Here is a 22,926-nt window from a genome sequence, read left to right as displayed (position 1 = left end):
CCCAAAGACGAAATGACCCACAGTGAGTGAACTTTATTAAACTGTGCCATGCACATTCAATGTTTGAAAAGTCTTGCTGCCTGCTTGTATTTTGTGCAGTGTACGCTTCTCTCTGCTAGTTGTACATGAGCTCCATTCCCTTATTTGACAGCACAATACCGAGGGCTGGCTCCATGGTTGCAAAGAAAGCAGGAGTCCCGACTCCTGCCTGATGTGGTTCAGTACCAGTGCACTCAACTCTTTATGGGTAAAAGCCCCTATTCCAGAGACTTGAGCACAAAGTCCAAGCAACCTGAGGGAGGTACTGTAGTAGCCAGTCATGGCCAATAATGGCCAGCTGAGCCCAGAGCCACCCCGGGCCCTGGGTGATTCACCCTCCAGCAGGTTGTTTGCTCTTCCTGATCTCTATTCCAGTCTTCACTGCCTGGTTTACAGCAACTTTGCACTTGTGATTATATTTTGGAAAAACAGAAAATGGGAACGTGCTGATATTTGAGGATGTTTAGTGGTATCAGCAATCTTCTCACTGAGCAGCATTGGCCACACAGCAGCCTGCACCATACTGCACAGAGCTTGCTCCTTGAGAAGTAACGTGTGCACAGCTGGGCGAAAGATTTCAAGGGACTGTGTGCCAGGAATAATACGAGATGCACGCAACAACTAAATTTTAAAGGGTATATGAGTGTCAAGTATGAGACACAGGCCTGAATTTTAGGCTCCCCCGCCGGATGGGTTTGTAAGTGAGAGGTGAGGGTAAAATTCCTCTGATGGGCTTCCCGATAAGGCCCCACCTGCCCTGACCACTGCAATGGGATGGGCGAGGCCTCGCATGGGCCATCTACTCTTGCCCCAATTGAGGCCCTTCAGTGGCCAATTATTGACCACTTAAGGGCTGTTTCCCATAGAGCGTCAGATTTCAGGCTGATGGGAAAAGTTTTGGGGTCTGGGGGAGGCTCGAAAATAATTGGGTTCAGGCCCCGGGCTGGGGGTGGGGTCACCTCCACGAGCAAACCCCTCCCCCCGGCCTCCCCAACCTCCCTGTCCTGAGATCCCCAAAACCTACGTCTTCCTGGAACTCATGGGACTGCATGCAGTCCCAGCCCTGTCTATTATAGCTTGTGGCGCTGCAGGGACCAGAGAGCTGCCAGCCAATCCGATTGGCCGGCAGCTCTCCTGGGCGGGACTTCCTCCCGAGTGAGAGGCGGAAGCCCCACCTGCAGCCAATGAACGTTGGTTGGAGGGCGAAATGGGCTGCAGACCTGCCAGTGTCGGTGGGGATGTTTTCCCTGTTGACTCCTCGGATGGCAGGAAGGGAAACTCCATCGTTCTAAAGATCTTGGCCATGGATTATGTGGCTGGGCGGATGTGTTAAAAGTTTTCTTTAACCAGACGCTCTAACCCCACAATAATGCAATGTTGAAATTAGTTGCAGATCTTCCGTGTTGAGAATCAGTAAGCAAAGCTGCTGCCTCTAAACTGAATGCACGTATGGTGCATGAGAGTTTGCAAATCAAGTAGTTAAGTCTGGTCCTCGGATCCCCAACGCCCTTCAATCTCTAATGTGGCTCGAATCAAAATCTTCAGTCTGTGAAACAGGGCTTGATGACTCCGTTGCAGTGGGTCTATTGCACAGAAACAGGCCATTTGGTCCTACTGCCCCATGCTGGTGTTTATACTTCACAAGCTTCCTCCCTCCCTACTTCATCTCACACTATTAGCCTATTCTAGAATTCCCTTCTCCCTCTGATCCATTTCCCCTTCTCCTCTGCAGTGCTGTGAGGGGTGTGCTGCACTGTCAGAGAGATGCCATTTTTTTGGTTGCGATATTAAAAAGCAGTGCCATCTGTTCTCTCGGGTGGATGTAAAAGATCCCATCACGCTATTTTGAAGAAGAACAGGGGAGTTGTTATCCTGAATTTCCTGGCTAATTTCCTTTACTCTTCAATCGACATCGTAAAAACAGATATCTGGTTATTATCGCATTGTAGTGTGGGAGCTTGCTGTGTGAAAATTGGCCTCCACGTTTGCTACATGTGCCAAACTTCAAAAGTGCTTCATTGGCTGCAAAGCGCTTTGGGATGTTCTAAGCTTGTTGAAGGCTCTATATGAATGCAAGCCTTTTAAAGGCATTTACAGTATGAGTCATGGTTTTAAAATCTTTGCACCTCTTGCGATACAGATGGATGGATGCAATGTCCTAATATAAATAGGAGTGTGGAAGGTGTGATAGACCTATAGATTTTTATTTGTTGAAACTTCACTATGCTCACTTGATTCTCATTTTCACTCCCGATATGTTTTTAATCTTTTGCTTGTAGAATGATGTTGCAGGAGAAGAGAAACTGTCTATTAAGACAGCTGGAAGAAGCTACGCGTCTAACCACATATTTGCACTCTCAGCTGAAGAGGTTAGTTGGTCTGTCACCAGGTATTGTATAACACTGCATGATAAGCTGTAAACTAGACCTAGTTGTTCTTATCTAGTTGTCAAGTATGTTATGGTATTTTTCTTAACCAGCATAGATATGTTTTAGGCATGATTGTACCTTTGCATGAATCTAGTTATACATTATATAGAAACTATCCAGCACAGTAGTGTAGTGGTTATGTTCCTGGACTAATAATCCTGCTAATGTGAATTCAAATCCCAACCTATGTTGTTGAGGAATTTGAATTCAGTTTCAAAAGACCTGGAAATAAAAAAACATGGATCAGCCAAAGTGACCATGAAGCTGTTGGATTTTTGTAAAAATGCAACTAATGTCCTTTGAGTAAGGAAACCCGGTATCCTCATCTAGTCTGGCCTAAGTGCAAGTCCAGTCACATGCCAGTGTGGTTGACTCTTAATTGCGTTGAGGAAGTGACTCAGACTGTTTGCAGCCCTGGCTGCTCTCACTACCACGGAGAATTCCATCTCCTTAGGCCGGCCTACAACAGCAAGGTGAGAAAATCAACCAAAGCAAAAACATCACTGAGTTCCAGGCCATGGTTATTCAATTCCTGCAATGTTATCATATAAAAAAAAAACAGTTCATCCAGTTTCTCCATATAAATCCCTGGAATTGCTGGAATAAACGGGAGTCTCTTGATGCAAATGGATAGATCCATAACTCTGATGTAGCTCCTTAGCTGTAAGAAGGAGCTGGTCAATAAGCCATTGTCACAGGGTTTGTCTGGGACAGTCCAGGTTTTTCACTAATCTTTTTGGTGTCCGGACAGTTTTCTCCAGGCTGCTCAAACGTCCGGGTTTTTAGCTTGGCTGAAGCCCCTCCCCTCTAACCCACTCCTCACGTTCTGTTTCATATCCACCCGTGGCGTATCTGGGAGAGCAGATTTTAACATTTTTTTGGAGTCCTTTTAAGGAGGCGACTTGCTTGAAACCTTTAAGATCCCGAGGGGTCTTGACAGGGTGGATGTGGAGAAGATATTTCCTAATGTGGAAGAATCTAGAACTAGGGGTCACTGTTTAAAAATAAGGGGTCACCCATTTAAGACAGAGATGGGAAGACATTTTTTCTCCGAGGGCCATGTGACTTTGGAACTCCCTTCCTCAAAAGACAGTGGAAGCAGAGCCTTTGGATGTTTTGAAGACAGCGGTAGATAGATTTTTGATAAACAAGGTGTTTATCAGGGGTAGGCAGAAGGATCAGATCAGCCATGATCTTATTGAATGGCGGAGCAGGCTCGAAGGGCTGAGTGGCCGACTCCTGCTCCTAGTTCCTATGTACGTAAATGGTAAATCGTTAAAAGGGCTGGGTCGAAGTCTGGAAACTGACCAATCAGCCGGCCAGAAGATAAGTCTTTGGCTGGTGGGTCATGTGAGGGAGCTTCGTCCAATCAGAGGCACGAGCGCTGATTGGCACGTTCAAGCTGCAGCAGTTTCAAACCTTAGGGGTCAGTTAGTGACCAGGGCTGCTGCCGGCTGCGGACAGTTAGACAGACACCAATTCAAACACACACACACACCCCGGCACCAGACCCAGCCAGTAGAGAAATAGAACGAGACCACCGTCTAGGAGGAAACCCATAGCATCTTCCAGCAGCATGCCAGAGCTGGCGGGCAGCAGCCAGTGAGTGACAGAGTGAGTGAGTGAGTGACAGAGTGAGTGAGTGAGTGACAGAGTGAGTGAGTGAGTGACAGAGTGAGTGAGTGAGTGACAGAGTGAGTGACAGAGAGAGTGAGTGAGTGAGTGACAGAGAGAGTGAGTGAGTGAGTGACAGAGTGAGTGAGTGAGTGACAGAGTGAGTGAGTGAGTGACAGAGTGAGTGAGTGAGTGACAGAGTGAGTGAGTGACAGTGAGAGTGACAGAGTGAGTGAGTGACAGAGTGAGTGAGTGAGTGACAGAGTGAGTGAGTGAGTGACAGAGTGAGTGAGTGACAGTGAGTGAGTGACAGAGTGAGTGAGTGACAGTGTGAGTGAGTGACAGAGTGAGTGAGTGACAGAGTGAGTGAGTGACAGAGTGAGTGAGTGACAGAGTGAGTGAGTGACAGAGTGAGTGAGTGACAGAGTGAGTGAGTGACAGAGTGAGTGAGTGACAGAGTGAGTGAGTGACAGAGTGAGTGAGTGACAGAGTGAGTGAGTGACAGAGTGAGTGAGTGAGAGACAGAGTGAGTGAGAGAGAGACAGAGTGAGTGAGAGAGAGACAGAGTGAGTGAGAGAGAGACAGAGTGAGTGAGAGAGAGACAGAGTGAGTGAGAGAGAGACAGAGTGAGTGAGAGAGAGACAGAGTGAGTGAGTGAGTGAGTGAGTGACAGTGAGTGAGTGAGTGACAGTGAGTGAGTGAGTGACAGTGAGTGAGTGAGTGACAGAGTAAGTGACAGAGTGAGTGACAGTGAGTGAGTGAGTGACAGAGTGAGTGAGTGTGACAGAGTGAGTGAGTGTGACAGAGTGAGTGAGAGTGACAGAGTGAGTGAGTGACAGAGTGAGTGAGTGACAGAGTGAGTGAGTGACAGAGTGAGTGAGTGACAGAGTGAGTGAGTGAGTGACAGAGTGAGTGAGTGAGTGACAGAGTGAGTGAGTGAGTGACAGAGTGAGTGAGTGAGTGACAGAGTGAGTGAGTGAGTGACAGAGTGAGTGAGTGAGAGACAGAGTGAGTGAGTGAGAGACAGAGTGAGTGAGTGAGAGTGAGTGAGAGACAGTGAGTGAGTGAGTGACAGAGTGAGTGAGTGAGTGACAGAGTGAGTGAGTGAGTGACAGAGTGAGTGAGTGAGTGACAGAGTGAGTGAGTGAGTGACAGAGTGAGTGAGTGAGTGACAGAGTGAGTGAGTGAGTGACAGAGTGAGTGAGTGAGTGACAGAGTGAGTGAGTGAGTGACAGAGTGAGTGAGTGACAGAGTGAGTGAGTGACAGAGTGAGTGAGTGACAGAGTGAGTGAGTGACAGACAGTGAGTGAGTGACAGACAGTGAGTGAGTGAGAGACAGTGAGTGAGTGAGAGACAGTGAGTGAGTGAGTGACAGAGTGAGTGAGTGAGAGACAGAGTGAGTGAGTGAGAGACAGAGTGAGTGAGTGAGAGACAGAGTGAGTGAGTGAGTGAGAGACAGAGTGAGTGAGAGACAGAGTGAGTGAGTGAGAGTGAGTGAGAGACAGTGAGTGAGTGAGAGACAGTGAGTGAGTGAGAGACAGTGAGTGAGTGAGAGACAGTGAGTGAGTGAGTGACAGAGTGAGTGAGTGAGTGACAGAGTGAGTGAGTGAGTGAGTGACAGAGTGAGTGAGTGAGTGAGTGACAGTGAGTGACAGAGTGAGTGAGTGAGTGACAGAGTGAGTGAGTGACAGAGTGAGTGAGTGACAGAGTGAGTGAGTGAGTGACAGAGTGAGTGAGTGAGTGACAGAGTGAGTGAGTGAGTGACAGAGTGAGTGAGTGAGTGAGTGAGTGACAGAGTGAGTGAGTGAGTGACAGAGTGAGTGAGTGAGTGACAGAGTGAGTGAGTGAGTGACAGAGTGAGTGAGTGAGTGACAGAGTGAGTGAGTGAGTGACAGAGTGAGTGAGTGAGTGACAGAGTGAGTGAGTGAGTGACAGAGTGAGTGAGTGACAGAGTGAGTGAGAGACAGTGAGTGAGTGAGAGACAGTGAGTGAGTGAGAGACAGTGAGTGAGTGAGTGACAGAGTGAGTGAGTGAGAGACAGAGTGAGTGAGTGAGAGACAGAGTGAGTGAGTGAGTGACAGAGTGAGTGAGTGACAGAGTGAGTGAGTGACAGAGTGAGTGAGTGAGTGACAGAGTGAGTGAGTGAGTGACAGAGTGAGTGAGTGAGAGACAGAGTGAGTGAGTGAGAGACAGAGTGAGAGACAGAGTGAGAGACAGAGTGAGAGACAGAGTGAGAGACAGAGTGAGAGACAGAGTGAGAGACAGAGTGAGAGACAGAGTGAGAGACAGAGTGAGAGACAGAGTGAGAGACAGAGTGAGAGACAGAGTGAGAGACAGAGTGAGAGACAGAGTGAGAGACAGAGTGAGAGACAGAGTGAGTGAGAGACAGAGTGAGTGACTGAGTGAGTGAGAGACAGAGTGAGTGAGTGAGAGACAGAGTGAGTGAGTGAGTGACAGAGTGAGTGAGTGAGTGACAGAGTGAGTGACAGAGAGAGTGAGTGAGTGAGTGACAGAGAGAGTGAGTGAGTGAGTGACAGAGAGAGTGAGTGAGTGAGTGACAGAGAGAGTGAGTGAGTGAGTGACAGAGTGAGTGAGTGAGTGACAGAGTGAGTGAGTGACAGAGTGAGTGAGTGACAGAGTGAGTGAGTGAGTGACAGAGTGAGTGAGTGACAGTGAGTGAGTGACAGAGTGAGTGAGTGACAGTGTGAGTGAGTGACAGAGTGAGTGAGTGACAGAGTGAGTGAGTGACAGAGTGAGTGAGTGACAGAGTGAGTGAGTGACAGAGTGAGTGAGTGACAGAGTGAGTGAGTGACAGAGTGAGTGAGTGACAGAGTGAGTGAGTGACAGAGTGAGTGAGTGACAGAGTGAGTGAGTGACAGAGTGAGTGAGTGACAGAGTGAGTGAGTGACAGAGTGAGTGAGTGACAGAGTGAGTGAGTGACAGAGTGAGTGAGTGACAGTGAGTGAGTGAGTGACAGTGAGTGAGTGAGTGACAGTGAGTGAGTGAGTGACAGTGAGTGAGTGAGTGACAGTGAGTGAGTGAGTGACAGAGTAAGTGACAGAGTGAGTGACAGTGAGTGAGTGAGTGACAGAGTGAGTGAGTGTGACAGAGTGAGTGAGTGTGACAGAGTGAGTGAGAGTGACAGAGTGAGTGAGAGTGACAGAGTGAGTGAGTGACAGAGTGAGTGAGTGACAGAGTGAGTGAGTGACAGAGTGAGTGAGTGAGTGACAGAGTGAGTGAGTGAGTGACAGAGTGAGTGAGTGAGTGACAGAGTGAGTGAGTGAGTGACAGAGTGAGTGAGTGAGTGACAGAGTGAGTGAGTGAGAGACAGAGTGAGTGAGTGAGAGACAGAGTGAGTGAGTGAGAGTGAGTGAGAGACAGTGAGTGAGTGAGTGACAGAGTGAGTGAGTGAGTGACAGAGTGAGTGAGTGAGTGACAGAGTGAGTGAGTGAGTGACAGAGTGAGTGAGTGAGTGACAGAGTGAGTGAGTGAGTGACAGAGTGAGTGAGTGAGTGACAGAGTGAGTGAGTGAGTGACAGAGTGAGTGAGTGAGTGACAGAGTGAGTGAGTGAGTGACAGAGTGAGTGAGTGAGTGACAGAGTGAGTGAGTGACAGAGTGAGTGAGTGACAGAGTGAGTGAGTGACAGAGTGAGTGAGTGACAGACAGTGAGTGAGTGAGAGACAGTGAGTGAGTGAGTGACAGAGTGAGTGAGTGAGTGACAGAGTGAGTGAGTGAGAGACAGAGTGAGTGAGTGAGAGACAGAGTGAGTGAGTGAGAGACAGAGTGAGTGAGAGACAGAGTGAGTGAGAGAGAGTGAGTGAGAGACAGTGAGTGAGTGAGAGACAGTGAGTGAGTGAGAGACAGTGAGTGAGTGAGTGACAGAGTGAGTGAGTGAGTGACAGAGTGAGTGAGTGAGTGAGTGACAGAGTGAGTGAGTGAGTGAGTGACAGTGAGTGACAGAGTGAGTGAGTGAGTGACAGAGTGAGTGAGTGACAGAGTGAGTGAGTGACAGAGTGAGTGAGTGAGTGACAGAGTGAGTGAGTGAGTGACAGAGTGAGTGAGTGAGTGACAGAGTGAGTGAGTGAGTGAGTGAGTGACAGAGTGAGTGAGTGAGTGACAGAGTGAGTGAGTGAGTGACAGAGTGAGTGAGTGAGTGACAGAGTGAGTGAGTGAGTGACAGAGTGAGTGAGTGAGTGACAGAGTGAGTGAGTGAGTGACAGAGTGAGTGAGTGAGTGACAGAGTGAGTGAGTGAGTGACAGAGTGAGTGAGTGAGTGACAGAGTGAGTGAGTGAGTGACAGAGTGAGTGAGTGACAGAGTGAGTGAGTGACAGAGTGAGTGAGTGACAGAGTGAGTGAGTGACAGACAGTGAGTGAGTGAGAGACAGTGAGTGAGTGAGTGACAGAGTGAGTGAGTGAGTGACAGAGTGAGTGAGTGAGAGACAGAGTGAGTGAGTGAGAGACAGAGTGAGTGAGTGAGAGACAGAGTGAGTGAGAGAGAGTGAGTGAGAGACAGTGAGTGAGTGAGAGACAGTGAGTGAGTGAGAGACAGTGAGTGAGTGAGTGACAGAGTGAGTGAGTGAGTGACAGAGTGAGTGAGTGAGTGAGTGACAGAGTGAGTGAGTGAGTGAGTGACAGTGAGTGACAGAGTGAGTGAGTGAGTGACAGAGTGAGTGAGTGACAGAGTGAGTGAGTGACAGAGTGAGTGAGTGAGTGACAGAGTGAGTGAGTGAGTGACAGAGTGAGTGAGTGAGTGACAGAGTGAGTGAGTGAGTGACAGAGTGAGTGAGTGAGTGACAGAGTGAGTGAGTGAGTGACAGAGTGAGTGAGTGAGTGACAGAGTGAGTGAGTGAGTGACAGAGTGAGTGAGTGAGTGACAGAGTGAGTGAGTGAGTGACAGAGTGAGTGAGTGACAGAGTGAGTGAGAGACAGTGAGTGAGTGAGAGACAGTGAGTGAGTGAGTGACAGAGTGAGTGAGTGAGAGACAGAGTGAGTGAGTGAGAGACAGAGTGAGTGAGTGAGTGACAGAGTGAGTGAGTGACAGAGTGAGTGAGTGACAGAGTGAGTGAGTGAGTGACAGAGTGAGTGAGTGAGAGACAGAGTGAGTGAGTGAGAGACAGAGTGAGAGACAGAGTGAGAGACAGAGTGAGAGACAGAGTGAGAGACAGAGTGAGAGACAGAGTGAGAGACAGAGTGAGAGACAGAGTGAGAGACAGAGTGAGAGACAGAGTGAGAGACAGAGTGAGAGACAGAGTGAGAGACAGAGTGAGAGACAGAGTGAGAGACAGAGTGAGAGACAGAGTGAGAGACAGAGTGAGAGACAGAGTGAGAGACAGAGTGAGAGACAGAGTGAGAGACAGAGTGAGAGACAGAGTGAGAGACAGAGTGAGAGACAGAGTGAGTGAGTGAGAGACAGAGTGAGTGAGTGAGAGACAGAGTGAGTGAGTGAGAGACAGAGTGAGTGAGTGACAGAGTGAGTGAGTGAGTGACAGAGTGAGTGAGAGAGAGACAGAGTGAGTGAGAGAGAGACAGAGTGAGTGAGAGAGAGACAGAGTGAGTGAGAGAGAGACAGAGTGAGTGAGAGAGAGACAGAGTGAGTGAGAGAGAGACAGAGTGAGTGAGAGAGAGACAGAGTGAGTGAGAGAGAGACAGAGTGAGTGACAGTGAGTGAGTGAGTGACAGTGAGTGAGTGAGTGACAGTGAGTGAGTGAGTGACAGTGAGTGAGTGAGTGACTGAGTGAGTGAGTGACAGAGTGAGTGAGTGAGTGACAGAGTGAGTGAGTGAGTGACAGAGTGAGTGAGTGAGTGACAGAGTGAGTGAGTGAGTGACAGAGTGAGTGAGTGACAGAGTGAGTGAGAGACAGTGAGTGAGTGAGAGACAGTGAGTGAGTGAGTGACAGAGTGAGTGAGTGAGAGACAGAGTGAGTGAGTGAGAGACAGAGTGAGTGAGTGAGAGACAGAGTGAGTGAGTGAGTGACAGAGTGAGTGAGTGACAGAGTGAGTGAGTGAGTGACAGAGTGAGTGAGTGAGTGACAGAGTGAGTGACAGAGTGAGTGAGTGAGAGACAGAGTGAGAGACAGAGTGAGAGACAGAGTGAGAGACAGAGTGAGAGACAGAGTGAGAGACAGAGTGAGAGACAGAGTGAGAGACAGAGTGAGAGACAGAGTGAGAGACAGAGTGAGAGACAGAGTGAGAGACAGAGTGAGAGACAGAGTGAGAGACAGAGTGAGAGACAGAGTGAGAGACAGAGTGAGAGACAGAGTGAGAGACAGAGTGAGAGACAGAGTGAGAGACAGAGTGAGAGACAGAGTGAGTGAGTGAGTGACAGAGTGAGTGAGTGAGTGACAGAGTGAGTGAGTGAGTGAGTGAGTGAGTGACAGAGAGAGTGAGTGAGTGAGTGACAGAGTGAGTGAGTGAGTGACAGAGTGAGTGAGTGAGTGACAGAGTGAGTGAGTGAGTGACAGAGTGAGTGAGTGAGTGACAGAGTGAGTGAGTGACAGTGAGTGAGTGACAGAGTGAGTGAGTGACAGTGTGAGTGAGTGACAGAGTGAGTGAGTGACAGAGTGAGTGAGTGACAGAGTGAGTGAGTGACAGAGTGAGTGAGTGACAGAGTGAGTGAGTGACAGAGTGAGAGAGAGACAGAGTGAGTGAGAGAGAGACAGAGTGAGTGAGAGAGAGACAGAGTGAGTGAGAGAGAGACAGAGTGAGTGAGAGAGAGACAGAGTGAGTGAGAGAGAGACAGAGTGAGTGAGAGAGAGACAGAGTGAGTGAGAGAGAGACAGAGTGAGTGAGAGAGAGACAGAGTGAGTGAGAGAGAGACAGAGTGAGTGAGAGAGAGACAGAGTGAGTGAGAGAGAGACAGAGTGAGTGAGTGACAGAGTGAGTGAGTGACAGAGTGAGTGAGTGACAGAGTGAGTGAGTGAGTGACAGAGTGAGTGAGTGAGTGACAGAGTGAGTGAGTGACAGAGTGAGTGAGTGACAGAGTGAGTGAGTGACAGAGTGAGTGAGTGACAGAGTGAGAGAGAGACAGAGTGAGTGAGAGAGAGACAGAGTGAGTGAGAGAGAGACAGAGTGAGTGAGAGAGAGACAGAGTGAGTGAGAGAGAGACAGAGTGAGTGAGAGAGAGACAGAGTGAGTGAGAGAGAGAGTGAGTGAGTGAGAGAGTGAGTGACAGTGAGTGAGTGAGTGACAGTGAGTGAGTGAGTGACAGTGAGTGAGTGAGTGACAGTGAGTGAGTGAGTGACAGTGAGTGAGTGAGTGACAGAGTAAGTGACAGAGTGAGTGACAGTGAGTGAGTGAGTGACAGAGTGAGTGAGTGTGACAGAGTGAGTGAGTGTGACAGAGTGAGTGAGAGTGACAGAGTGAGTGAGAGTGACAGAGTGAGTGAGTGACAGAGTGAGTGAGTGACAGAGTGAGTGAGTGACAGAGTGAGTGACAGAGTGAGTGAGTGACAGTGAGTGAGTGACAGAGTGAGTGAGTGACAGTGTGAGTGAGTGACAGAGTGAGTGAGTGACAGAGTGAGTGAGTGACAGAGTGAGTGAGTGACAGAGTGAGTGAGTGACAGAGTGAGTGAGTGACAGAGTGAGAGAGAGACAGAGTGAGTGAGAGAGAGACAGAGTGAGTGAGAGAGAGACAGAGTGAGTGAGAGAGAGACAGAGTGAGTGAGAGAGAGACAGAGTGAGTGAGAGAGAGACAGAGTGAGTGAGAGAGAGACAGAGTGAGTGAGAGAGAGACAGAGTGAGTGAGAGAGAGACAGAGTGAGTGAGAGAGAGACAGAGTGAGTGAGAGAGAGACAGAGTGAGTGAGAGAGAGACAGAGTGAGTGAGAGAGAGACAGAGTGAGTGAGAGAGAGACAGAGTGAGTGAGAGAGAGACAGAGTGAGTGAGTGACAGAGTGAGTGAGTGACAGAGTGAGTGAGTGAGTGACAGAGTGAGTGAGTGAGTGACAGAGTGAGTGAGTGAGTGACAGAGTGAGTGAGTGACAGAGTGAGTGAGTGACAGAGTGAGTGAGTGACAGAGTGAGTGAGTGACAGAGTGAGAGAGAGACAGAGTGAGTGAGAGAGAGACAGAGTGAGTGAGAGAGAGACAGAGTGAGTGAGAGAGAGACAGAGTGAGTGAGAGAGAGACAGAGTGAGTGAGAGAGAGACAGAGTGAGTGAGAGAGAGAGTGAGTGAGTGAGAGAGTGAGTGACAGTGAGTGAGTGAGTGACAGTGAGTGAGTGAGTGACAGTGAGTGAGTGAGTGACAGTGAGTGAGTGAGTGACAGTGAGTGAGTGAGTGACAGAGTAAGTGACAGAGTGAGTGACAGTGAGTGAGTGAGTGACAGAGTGAGTGAGTGTGACAGAGTGAGTGAGTGTGACAGAGTGAGTGAGAGTGACAGAGTGAGTGAGAGTGACAGAGTGAGTGAGTGACAGAGTGAGTGAGTGACAGAGTGAGTGAGTGACAGAGTGAGTGAGTGACAGAGTGAGTGAGTGACAGAGTGAGTGAGTGACAGAGTGAGTGAGTGACAGAGTGAGTGAGTGAGTGACAGAGTGAGTGAGTGAGTGACAGAGTGAGTGAGTGAGTGACAGAGTGAGTGAGTGACAGTGAGTGAGTGACAGAGTGAGTGAGTGACAGTGTGAGTGAGTGACAGAGTGAGTGAGTGACAGAGTGAGTGAGTGACAGAGTGAGTGAGTGACAGAGTGAGTGAGTGACAGAGTGAGTGAGTGACAGAGTGAGTGAGTGACAGAGTGAGTGAGTGACAGAGTGAGTGAGTGAGTGACAGAGTGAGTGAGTGAGAGACAGAGTGAGTGAGTGAGAGACAGAGTGAGTGAGTGAGAGTGAGTGAGAGACAGTGAGTGAGTGAGTGACAGAGTGAGTGAGTGAGTGACAGAGTGAGTGAGTGAGTGACAGAGTGAGTGAGTGAGTGACAGAGTGAGTGAGTGAGTGACAGAGTGAGTGAGTGAGTGACAGAGTGAGTGAGTGAGTGACAGAGTGAGTGAGTGAGTGACAGAGTGAGTGAGTGAGTGACAGAGTGAGTGAGTGAGTGACAGAGTGAGTGAGTGAGTGACAGAGTGAGTGAGTGAGTGACAGAGTGAGTGAGTGAGTGACAGAGTGAGTGAGTGAGTGACAGAGTGAGTGAGTGAGTGACAGAGTGAGTGAGTGACAGAGTGAGTGAGTGACAGAGTGAGTGAGTGACAGACAGTGAGTGAGTGAGAGACAGTGAGTGAGTGAGAGACAGTGAGTGAGTGAGTGACAGAGTGAGTGAGTGAGAGACAGAGTGAGTGAGTGAGAGACAGAGTGAGTGAGTGAGAGACAGAGTGAGTGAGAGACAGAGTGAGTGAGTGAGAGTGAGTGAGAGACAGTGAGTGAGTGAGAGACAGTGAGTGAGTGAGAGACAGTGAGTGAGTGAGAGACAGAGTGAGTGAGTGACAGAGTGAGTGAGTGACAGAGTGAGTGAGTGAGTGACAGAGTGAGTGAGTGAGTGACAGAGTGAGTGAGTGAGTGACAGAGTGAGTGAGTGAGTGAGTGACAGAGTGAGTGACAGAGTGAGTGAGTGAGTGACAGAGTGAGTGAGTGAGTGACAGAGTGAGTGAGTGAGTGACAGAGTGAGTGAGTGAGTGACAGAGTGAGTGAGTGAGTGACAGAGTGAGTGAGTGAGTGACAGAGTGAGTGAGTGAGTGACAGAGTGAGTGAGTGACAGAGTGAGTGAGAGACAGTGAGTGAGTGAGAGACAGTGAGTGAGTGAGTGACAGAGTGAGTGAGTGAGAGACAGAGTGAGTGAGTGAGAGACAGAGTGAGTGAGTGAGTGACAGAGTGAGTGAGTGACAGAGTGAGTGAGTGACAGAGTGAGTGAGTGAGTGACAGAGTGAGTGAGTGAGAGACAGAGTGAGTGAGTGAGAGACAGAGTGAGAGACAGAGTGAGAGACAGAGTGAGAGACAGAGTGAGAGACAGAGTGAGAGACAGAGTGAGAGACAGAGTGAGAGACAGAGTGAGAGACAGAGTGAGAGACAGAGTGAGAGACAGAGTGAGAGACAGAGTGAGAGACAGAGTGAGAGACAGAGTGAGAGACAGAGTGAGAGACAGAGTGAGAGACAGAGTGAGAGACAGAGTGAGAGACAGAGTGAGAGACAGAGTGAGTGAGTGAGAGACAGAGTGAGTGAGTGAGAGACAGAGTGAGTGAGTGAGAGACAGAGTGAGTGAGTGAGTGACAGAGTGAGTGAGAGAGAGACAGAGTGAGTGAGTGAGAGACAGAGTGAGTGAGAGAGAGACAGAGTGAGTGAGAGAGAGACAGAGTGAGTGAGAGAGAGACAGAGTGAGTGAGAGAGAGACAGAGTGAGTGAGAGAGAGACAGAGTGAGTGAGAGAGAGACAGAGTGAGTGAGAGAGAGACAGAGTGAGTGAGAGAGAGACAGAGTGAGTGAGAGAGAGACAGAGTGAGTGAGAGAGAGACAGAGTGAGTGAGAGAGAGACAGAGTGAGTGACAGTGAGTGAGTGAGTGACAGTGAGTGAGTGAGTGACAGAGTAAGTGACAGAGTGAGTGAGTGACAGTGAGTGAGTGAGTGACAGTGAGTGAGTGAGACAGAGTGAGTGAGTGTGACAGAGTGAGTGAGAGTGACAGAGTGAGTGAGAGTGACAGAGTGAGTGAGTGACAGAGTGAGTGAGTGACAGAGTGAGTGAGTGACAGAGTGAGTGAGTGACAGAGTGAGTGAGTGAGTGACAGAGTGAGTGAGTGAGTGACAGAGTGAGTGAGTGAGTGACAGAGTGAGTGAGTGAGTGACAGAGTGAGTGAGTGAGTGACAGAGTGAGTGAGTGAGTGACAGAGTGAGTGAGTGAGAGACAGAGTGAGTGAGTGAGAGACAGAGTGAGTGAGAGACAGAGTGAGTGAGTGAGAGTGAGTGAGAGACAGTGAGTGAGTGAGTGACAGAGTGAGTGAGTGAGTGAGTGACAGTGAGTGACAGAGTGAGTGAGTGAGTGACAGTGAGTGAGTGAGTGACAGAGTGAGTGAGTGACAGAGTGAGTGAGTGAGTGACAGAGTGAGTGAGTGAGTGACAGAGTGAGTGAGTGAGTGACAGAGTGAGTGAGTGAGTGACAGAGTGAGTGAGTGAGTGACAGAGTGAGTGAGTGAGTGACAGAGTGAGTGAGTGAGTGACAGAGTGAGTGAGTGAGTGACAGAGTGAGTGAGTGAGTGACAGAGTGAGTGAGTGAGAGACAGAGTGAGTGAGAGACAGAGTGAGTGAGTGAGAGTGAGTGAGAGACAGTGAGTGAGTGAGTGACAGAGTGAGTGAGTGAGTGAGTGACAGTGAGTGACAGAGTGAGTGAGTGAGTGACAGTGAGTGAGTGAGTGACAGAGTGAGTGAGTGACAGAGTGAGTGAGTGAGTGACAGAGTGAGTGAGTGAGTGACAGAGTGAGTGAGTGAGTGACTGAGTGAGTGAGTGAGAGACAGTGAGTGAGTGAGAGACAGTGAGTGAGTGAGTGACAGAGTGAGTGAGTGAGAGACAGAGTGAGTGAGTGAGAGACAGAGTGAGTGAGTGAGTGACAGAGTGAGTGAGTGACAGAGTGAGTGAGTGACAGAGTGAGTGAGTGAGTGACAGAGTGAGTGAGTGAGTGACAGAGTGAGTGAGTGAGAGACAGAGTGAGTGAGTGAGAGACAGAGTGAGAGACAGAGTGAGAGACAGAGTGAGAGACAGAGTGAGAGACAGAGTGAGAGACAGAGTGAGAGACAGAGTGAGAGACAGAGTGAGAGACAGAGTGAGAGACAGAGTGAGAGACAGAGTGAGAGACAGAGTGAGAGACAGAGTGAGAGACAGAGTGAGAGACAGAGTGAGTGAGTGAGAGACAGAGTGAGTGAGTGAGAGACAGAGTGAGTGAGTGAGAGACAGAGTGAGTGAGTGAGAGACAGAGTGAGTGAGTGAGAGACAGAGTGAGTGAGTGAGAGACAGAGTGAGTGAGTGAGAGACAGAGTGAGTGAGTGACAGAGTGAGTGAGAGAGAGACAGAGTGAGTGAGAGAGAGACAGAGTGAGTGAGAGAGAGACAGAGTGAGTGAGAGAGAGACAGAGTGAGTGAGAGAGAGACAGAGTGAGTGAGAGAGAGACAGAGTGAGTGAGAGAGAGACAGAGTGAGTGAGAGAGAGACAGAGTGAGTGAGAGAGAGACAGAGTGAGTGAGAGAGAGACAGAGTGAGTGACAGTGAGTGAGTGAGTGACAGTGAGTGAGTGAGTGACAGTGTGAGTGAGTGAGTGACAGAGTGAGTGAGTGAGTGACAGAGTGAGTGAGTGAGTGACAGAGTGAGTGAGTGAGTGACAGAGTGAGTGAGTGAGTGACAGAGTGAGTGAGTGACAGAGTGAGTGAGAGACAGTGAGTGAGTGAGTGACAGAGTGAGTGAGTGAGAGACAGAGTGAGTGAGTGAGAGACAGAGTGAGTGAGTGAGAGACAGAGTGAGTGAGTGAGTGACAGAGTGAGTGAGTGACAGAGTGAGTGAGTGAGTGACAGAGTGAGTGAGTGAGTGACAGAGTGAGTGAGTGAGTGACAGAGTGAGTGAGTGAGAGACAGAGTGAGAGACAGAGTGAGAGACAGAGTGAGAGACAGAGTGAGAGACAGAGTGAGAGACAGAGTGAGAGACAGAGTGAGAGACAGAGTGAGAGACAGAGTGAGAGACAGAGTGAGAGACAGAGTGAGAGACAGAGTGAGAGACAGAGTGAGAGACAGAGTGAGTGAGTGAGAGACAGAGTGAGTGAGTGAGTGACAGAGTGAGTGAGTGAGTGACAGAGTGAGTGAGTGAGTGACAGAGTGAGTGAGTGAGTGACAGAGTGAGTGAGTGACAGAGTGAGTGAGTGACAGAGTGAGTGAGAGAGAGACAGAGTGAGTGAGAGAGAGACAGAGTGAGTGAGTGAGAGAGTGAGTGACAGTGAGTGAGTGAGTGACAGTGAGTGAGTGAGTGACAGTGAGTGAGTGAGTGACAGTGAGTGAGTGAGTGACAGTGAGTGAGTGAGTGACAGAGTAAGTGACAGAGTGAGTGACAGTGAGTGAGTGAGTGACAGAGTGAGTGAGTGTGACAGAGTGAGTGAGTGTGACAGAGTGAGTGAGAGTGACAGAGTGAGTGAGAGTGACAGAGTGAGTGAGTGACAGAGTGAGTGAGTGACAGAGTGAGTGAGTGACAGAGTGAGTGAGTGACAGAGTGAGTGAGTGAGTGACAGAGTGAGTGAGTGAGTGACAGAGTGAGTGAGTGAGTGACAGAGTGAGTGAGTGAGTGACTGAGTGACAGAGTGAGTGAGTGAGAGACAGAGTGAGTGAGTGAGAGACAGAGTGAGTGAGTGAGAGTGAGTGAGAGACAGTGAGTGAGTGAGTGACAGAGTGAGTGAGTGAGTGACAGAGTGAGTGAGTGAGTGACAGAGTGAGTGAGTGAGTGACAGAGTGAGTGAGTGAGTGACAGAGTGAGTGAGTGAGTGACAGAGTGAGTGAGTGAGTGACAGAGTGAGTGAGTGAGTGACAGAGTGAGTGAGTGAGTGACAGAGTGAGTGAGTGAGTGACAGAGTGAGTGAGTGAGTGACAGAGTGAGTGAGTGAGTGACAGAGTGAGTGAGTGAGTGACAGAGTGAGTGAGTGACAGAGTGAGTGAGTGACAGAGTGAGTGAGTGACAGAGAGTGAGTGAGTGAGAGACAGTGAGTGAGTGAGAGACAGTGAGTGAGTGAGAGACAGTGAGTGAGTGAGTGACAGAGTGAGTGAGTGAGAGACAGAGTGAGTGAGTGAGAGACAGAGTGAGTGAGTGAGAGACAGAGTGAGTGAGAGACAGAGTGAGTGAGTGAGAGTGAGTGAGAGACAGTGAGTGAGTGAGAGACAGTGAGTGAGTGAGAGACAGTGAGTGAGTGAGAGACAGAGTGAGTGAGTGACAGAGTGAGTGAGTGACAGAGTGACAGAGTGAGTGAGTGAGTGACAGAGTGAGTGAGTGAGTGACAGAGTGAGTGAGTGAGTGACAGAGTGAGTGAGTGAGTGACAGAGTGAGTGAGTGAGTGAGTGAGTGACAGAGTGAGTGAGTGAGTGACAGAGTGAGTGAGTGAGTGACAGAGTGAGTGAGTGAGTGACAGAGTGAGTGAGTGAGTGACAGAGTGAGTGAGTGAGTGACAGAGTGAGTGAGTGAGTGACAGAGTGAGTGAGTGAGTGACAGAGTGAGTGAGTGACAGAGTGAGTGAGAGACAGTGAGTGAGTGAGAGACAGTGAGTGAGTGAGTGACAGAGTGAGTGAGTGAGAGACAGAGTGAGTGAGTGAGAGACAGAGTGAGTGAGTGAGTGAGTGACAGAGTGAGTGAGTGACAGAGTGAGTGAGTGACAGAGTGAGTGAGTGAGTGACAGAGTGAGTGAGTGAGAGACAGAGTGAGTGAGTGAGAGACAGAGTGAGAGACAGAGTGAGAGACAGAGTGAGAGACAGAGTGAGAGACAGAGTGAGAGACAGAGTGAGAGACAGAGTGAGAGACAGAGTGAGAGACAGAGTGAGAGACAGAGTGAGAGACAGAGTGAGAGACAGAGTGAGAGACAGAGTGAGAGACAGAGTGAGAGACAGAGTGAGAGACAGAGTGAGAGACAGAGTGAGAGACAGAGTGAGAGACAGAGTGAGTGAGTGAGAGACAGAGTGAGTGAGTGACAGAGTGAGTGAGTGACAGAGTGAGTGAGTGACAGAGTGAGTGAGAGAGAGACAGAGTGAGTGAGAGAGAGACAGAGTGAGTGAGAGAGAGACAGAGTGAGTGAGAGAGAGACAGAGTGAGTGAGAGAGAGACAGAGTGAGTGAGAGAGAGACAGAGTGAGTGAGAGAGAGACAGAGTGAGTGAGAGAGAGACAGAGTGAGTGAGAGAGAGACAGAGTGAGTGAGAGAGAGACAGAGTGAGTGAGAGAGAGACAGAGTGAGTGAGAGAGAGACAGAGTGAGTGAGAGAGAGACAGAGTGAGTGAGAGAGAGACAGAGTGAGTGAGAGAGAGACAGAGTGAGTGAGAGAGAGACAGAGTGAGTGAGAGAGAGACAGAGTGAGTGAGAGAGAGACTGAGTGAGTGAGAGAGAGACTGAGTGAGTGACAGTGAGTGAGTGAGTGACAGTGAGTGAGTGAGTGACAGTGAGTGAGTGACAGAGTGAGTGAGTGAGTGACAGAGTGAGTGAGTGAGTGACAGAGTGAGTGAGTGAGTGACAGAGTGAGTGAGTGAGTGACAGAGTGAGTGAGTGAGTGACAGAGTGAGTGAGTGAGTGACAGAGTGAGTGAGTGAGTGACAGAGTGAGTGAGTGAGAGACAGAGTGAGTGAGAGACAGAGTGAGTGAGTGAGAGACAGTGAGTGAGTGAGTGACAGAGTGAGTGAGTGAGTGAGTGACAGTGAGTGACAGAGTGAGTGAGTGAGTGACAGTGTGAGTGAGTGACAGAGTGAGTGAGTGAGTGACAGAGTGAGTGAGTGAGTGACAGAGTGAGTGAGTGAGTGACAGAGTGAGTGAGTGAGTGACAGAGTGAGTGAGTGAGTGACAGAGTGAGTGAGTGAGTGACAGAGTGAGTGAGTGAGTGACAGAGTGAGTGAGTGAGTGACAGAGTGAGTGAGTGAGAGACAGAGTGAGTGAGTGAGAGACAGAGTGAGTGAGAGACAGAGTGAGTGAGTGAGAGTGAGTGAGAGACAGTGAGTGAGTGAGTGACAGAGTGAGTGAGTGAGTGAGTGACAGTGAGTGACAGAGTGAGTGAGTGAGTGACAGAGTGAGTGAGTGAGTGACTGAGTGAGTGACAGAGTGAGTGAGTGAGTGACAGAGTGAGTGAGTGAGTGACAGAGTGAGTGAGTGAGTGACTGAGTGAGTGAGTGAGTGACTGAGTGAGTGAGTGACTGAGTGAGTGAGTGAGTGACAGAGTGAGTGAGTGAGTGACAGAGTGAGTGAGTGAGAGACAGAGTGAGTGAGTGAGAGACAGAGTGAGTGAGAGACAGAGTGAGTGAGAGACAGAGTGAGTGAGTGAGAGTGAGTGAGAGACAGTGAGTGAGTGAGTGACAGAGTGAGTGAGTGAGTGAGTGACAGTGAGTGACAGAGTGAGTGAGTGAGTGACAGTGAGTGAGTGAGTGACAGAGTGAGTGAGTGACAGAGTGAGTGAGTGAGTGACAGAGTGAGTGAGTGAGTGACAGAGTGAGTGAGTGAGTGACAGAGTGAGTGAGTGAGTGACAGAGTGAGTGAGTGAGAGACAGAGTGAGTGAGTGAGAGACAGAGTGAGTGAGAGACAGAGTGAGTGAGAGACAGAGTGAGTGAGTGAGAGTGAGTGAGAGACAGTGAGTGAGTGAGTGACAGAGTGAGTGAGTGAGTGAGTGACAGTGAGTGACAGAGTGAGTGAGTGAGTGACAGTGAGTGAGTGAGTGACAGAGTGAGTGAGTGACAGAGTGAGTGAGTGAGTGACAGAGTGAGTGAGTGAGTGACAGAGTGAGTGAGTGAGTGACAGAGTGAGTGAGTGAGTGACTGAGTGAGTGAGTGAGTGACTGAGTGAGTGAGTGACTGAGTGAGTGAGTGAGTGACAGAGTGAGTGAGTGACAGAGTGAGTGAGTGACAGAGTGAGTGAGTGACAGAGTGAGTGAGTGACAGAGTGAGTGAGTGACAGAGTGAGTGAGTGACAGAGTGAGTGAGTGACAGAGTGAGTGAGTGAGAGACAGTGAGTGAGTGAGAGACAGTGAGTGAGTGAGTGACAGAGTGAGTGAGTGAGAGACAGAGTGAGTGAGAGACAGAGTGAGTGAGTGAGTGACAGAGTGAGTGAGTGACAGAGTGAGTGAGTGACAGAGTGAGTGAGTGACAGAGTGAGTGAGTGACAGAGTGAGTGAGTGACAGACAGAGTGAGTGAGTGACAGAGTGAGTGAGTGAGTGACAGAGTGAGAGACAGAGTGAGAGACAGAGTGAGAGACAGAGTGAGAGACAGAGTGAGAGACAGAGTGAGAGACAGAGTGAGAGACAGAGTGAGAGACAGAGTGAGAGACAGAGTGAGAGACAGAGTGAGAGACAGAGTGAGAGACAGAGTGAGAGACAGAGTGAGTGACAGAGTGAGTGACAGAGTGAGTGACAGAGTGAGTGACAGAGTGACTGAGTGAGTGACAGAGTGAGTGAGTGAGAGACAGAGTGAGTGAGTGAGAGACAGAGTGAGTGAGTGACAGTGAGTGAGTGAGTGACAGAGTGAGTGAGTGAGTGACAGAGAGCTGGGGCAGGGAGCAGTGGTCAGTCCTGGGCACAGAGGCTTGGGCAGGGCTGCACTGCCATTCACTGATTCCTCTCCACCCTCCTTTACAATCTCCCACCCCCTCACTTTAAATGCAGTTACATTGACACCAGTCTCATGACACAACGCACCCTAAAATTGTAATACCTAAAATGAGCAAAAAATAATGTCATCAGAAACAATTATCCAAGTTCGGCCACAAGCTTTACACTTTTGATTATTAAATGACTGTTTAGTGTTTGTGCCAATTAAGATGTCATCACACCACTGCCTAATTTCAACTGCCCCTCCTCCCATTGGTTCCCCCAGCATGTCAATCATCAAGCCCCGCCTTCCCAAGGCTTTTCAGTGTTTCCCAGTTTTGACTTTTGAAAATTTGCTTACTCTACATTATCAGTGAGCTGTGATCCCGCACTCATAACTAAAATAATACCCTTTGTGTTGCAGCTTAACCGCTAGTTCACTCACCGTGTCATCTGGCAGTAGCAGAGGCTCACTTGCATCTAGCTGTGGATCATTGGCTTCCAGTAGAGGTTCTTTAAGCTCGGTCAGTTTTACTGATATATATGGGCTTCCACAATATGAGACAGACGCATCGATTGATTTGGGGTGCTATCTGCAGTTTGATCTTCTTCCGTTTGACACAATAGCCAAGGACCCTTCGTTTGTCGACCATTTAGGACTGTCTAACTTGAGCAAGCCGCGGAGATCTTTGGATCCTCCTCAGTCCTTGGCGTCGCTCTCCTCCAGGTCTTCACTCTCGTCCCTCTCCCCACCAAGCTCCCCGCTCGACACGCCATACCTCTCTGCTTCTCGCGACTCTCCGCTGGCCCAGATGAACGAGGAATTTGAGGAGCTGGTAGGGAGGTCGGAGTCAGAAGCCATCCGAATGCAGGCTCAGGCCGTTTGCCAAGATTTGCAGGAGGCTGCATCCTCCCAAGTTATTGGAGCTTCACTTGGAGATATCAAGTTAACCCAGGATGTGGATCCCAGAATGAGGCCAGCTGTACAGGGTGTAGGAGGTACAGTAACATTTTAATGTTATATACTCTTAATGTTACCGTGTCACTTTAATACTTTGCTCAAAGCTGGAATTGGTCATCGTTGTTTGAATATTGGAAACAGGTTAGCTGCCTTTTATCTTCCGTATCTGAGGACATCACTTAATTGGCAATGTTTTGGTATATTAAATGGTGTAGAGGAACAAAGGGATCTGGGGTTACAAGTACACAGATTACTAAAAGTGGCAACACAATCTAATAAGACTATTCAAACAAGCCAGCATAGCACTGGACTTCATTTCGAAGGGGATAGATTAGAAAAAAGAGAAGTCATATTAAACTTGTATCTAACCTCGGTTAGACCACACTCCGAGTAACCCCCAAGTACTGTGAATAATTCTGGTCTCCATATTGTGGAAAGGACCAAGAAGCACTAGAAAAGGTGCAAAAAAAGATTTACTAGAATGATATCAGAACGGAGAAACTTTACCCATTTAAGAAAGGTTGAACAGGCTGGGGCTCATTTCTCAAGGAGAGAGATGACCAAGGGGTGACCTGATGGAGGTTTTAAGATTATGAAGGGGTTTGATAGGGTAGATGTGGAGAAGATGTTTCCATTTGCAGCCAAGACCAGAACAAAGGGTCATTAATATAAGATAGGCAC

General features: G+C 49.0%; 1 protein-coding gene across 2 annotated transcripts in view; it reads left to right on the top strand.

Annotated features, from left to right (window-relative positions):
- wwc3 (WWC family member 3) overlaps positions 1-22,926 on the top strand; it is a 233,251-nt gene that overhangs the window by 175,331 nt on the left and 34,994 nt on the right. For both annotated transcript variants that reach the window (XM_078559419.1, XM_078559418.1), the window contains exons 10-11: positions 2,319-2,408; positions 21,709-22,283. In XM_078559419.1, coding sequence (XP_078415545.1) covers positions 2,319-2,408; positions 21,709-22,283 — 665 coding nt within the window. The remainder of the gene's footprint in view (positions 1-2,318; positions 2,409-21,708; positions 22,284-22,926) is intronic.

This window comes from Cetorhinus maximus, chromosome 16 (assembly GCF_964194155.1).
Source record: "Cetorhinus maximus chromosome 16, sCetMax3.hap1.1, whole genome shotgun sequence".
Taxonomy (NCBI): Eukaryota; Metazoa; Chordata; class Chondrichthyes; order Lamniformes; family Cetorhinidae; genus Cetorhinus; species Cetorhinus maximus.
This window is presented reverse-complemented; position numbering and strand designations above follow the sequence as displayed.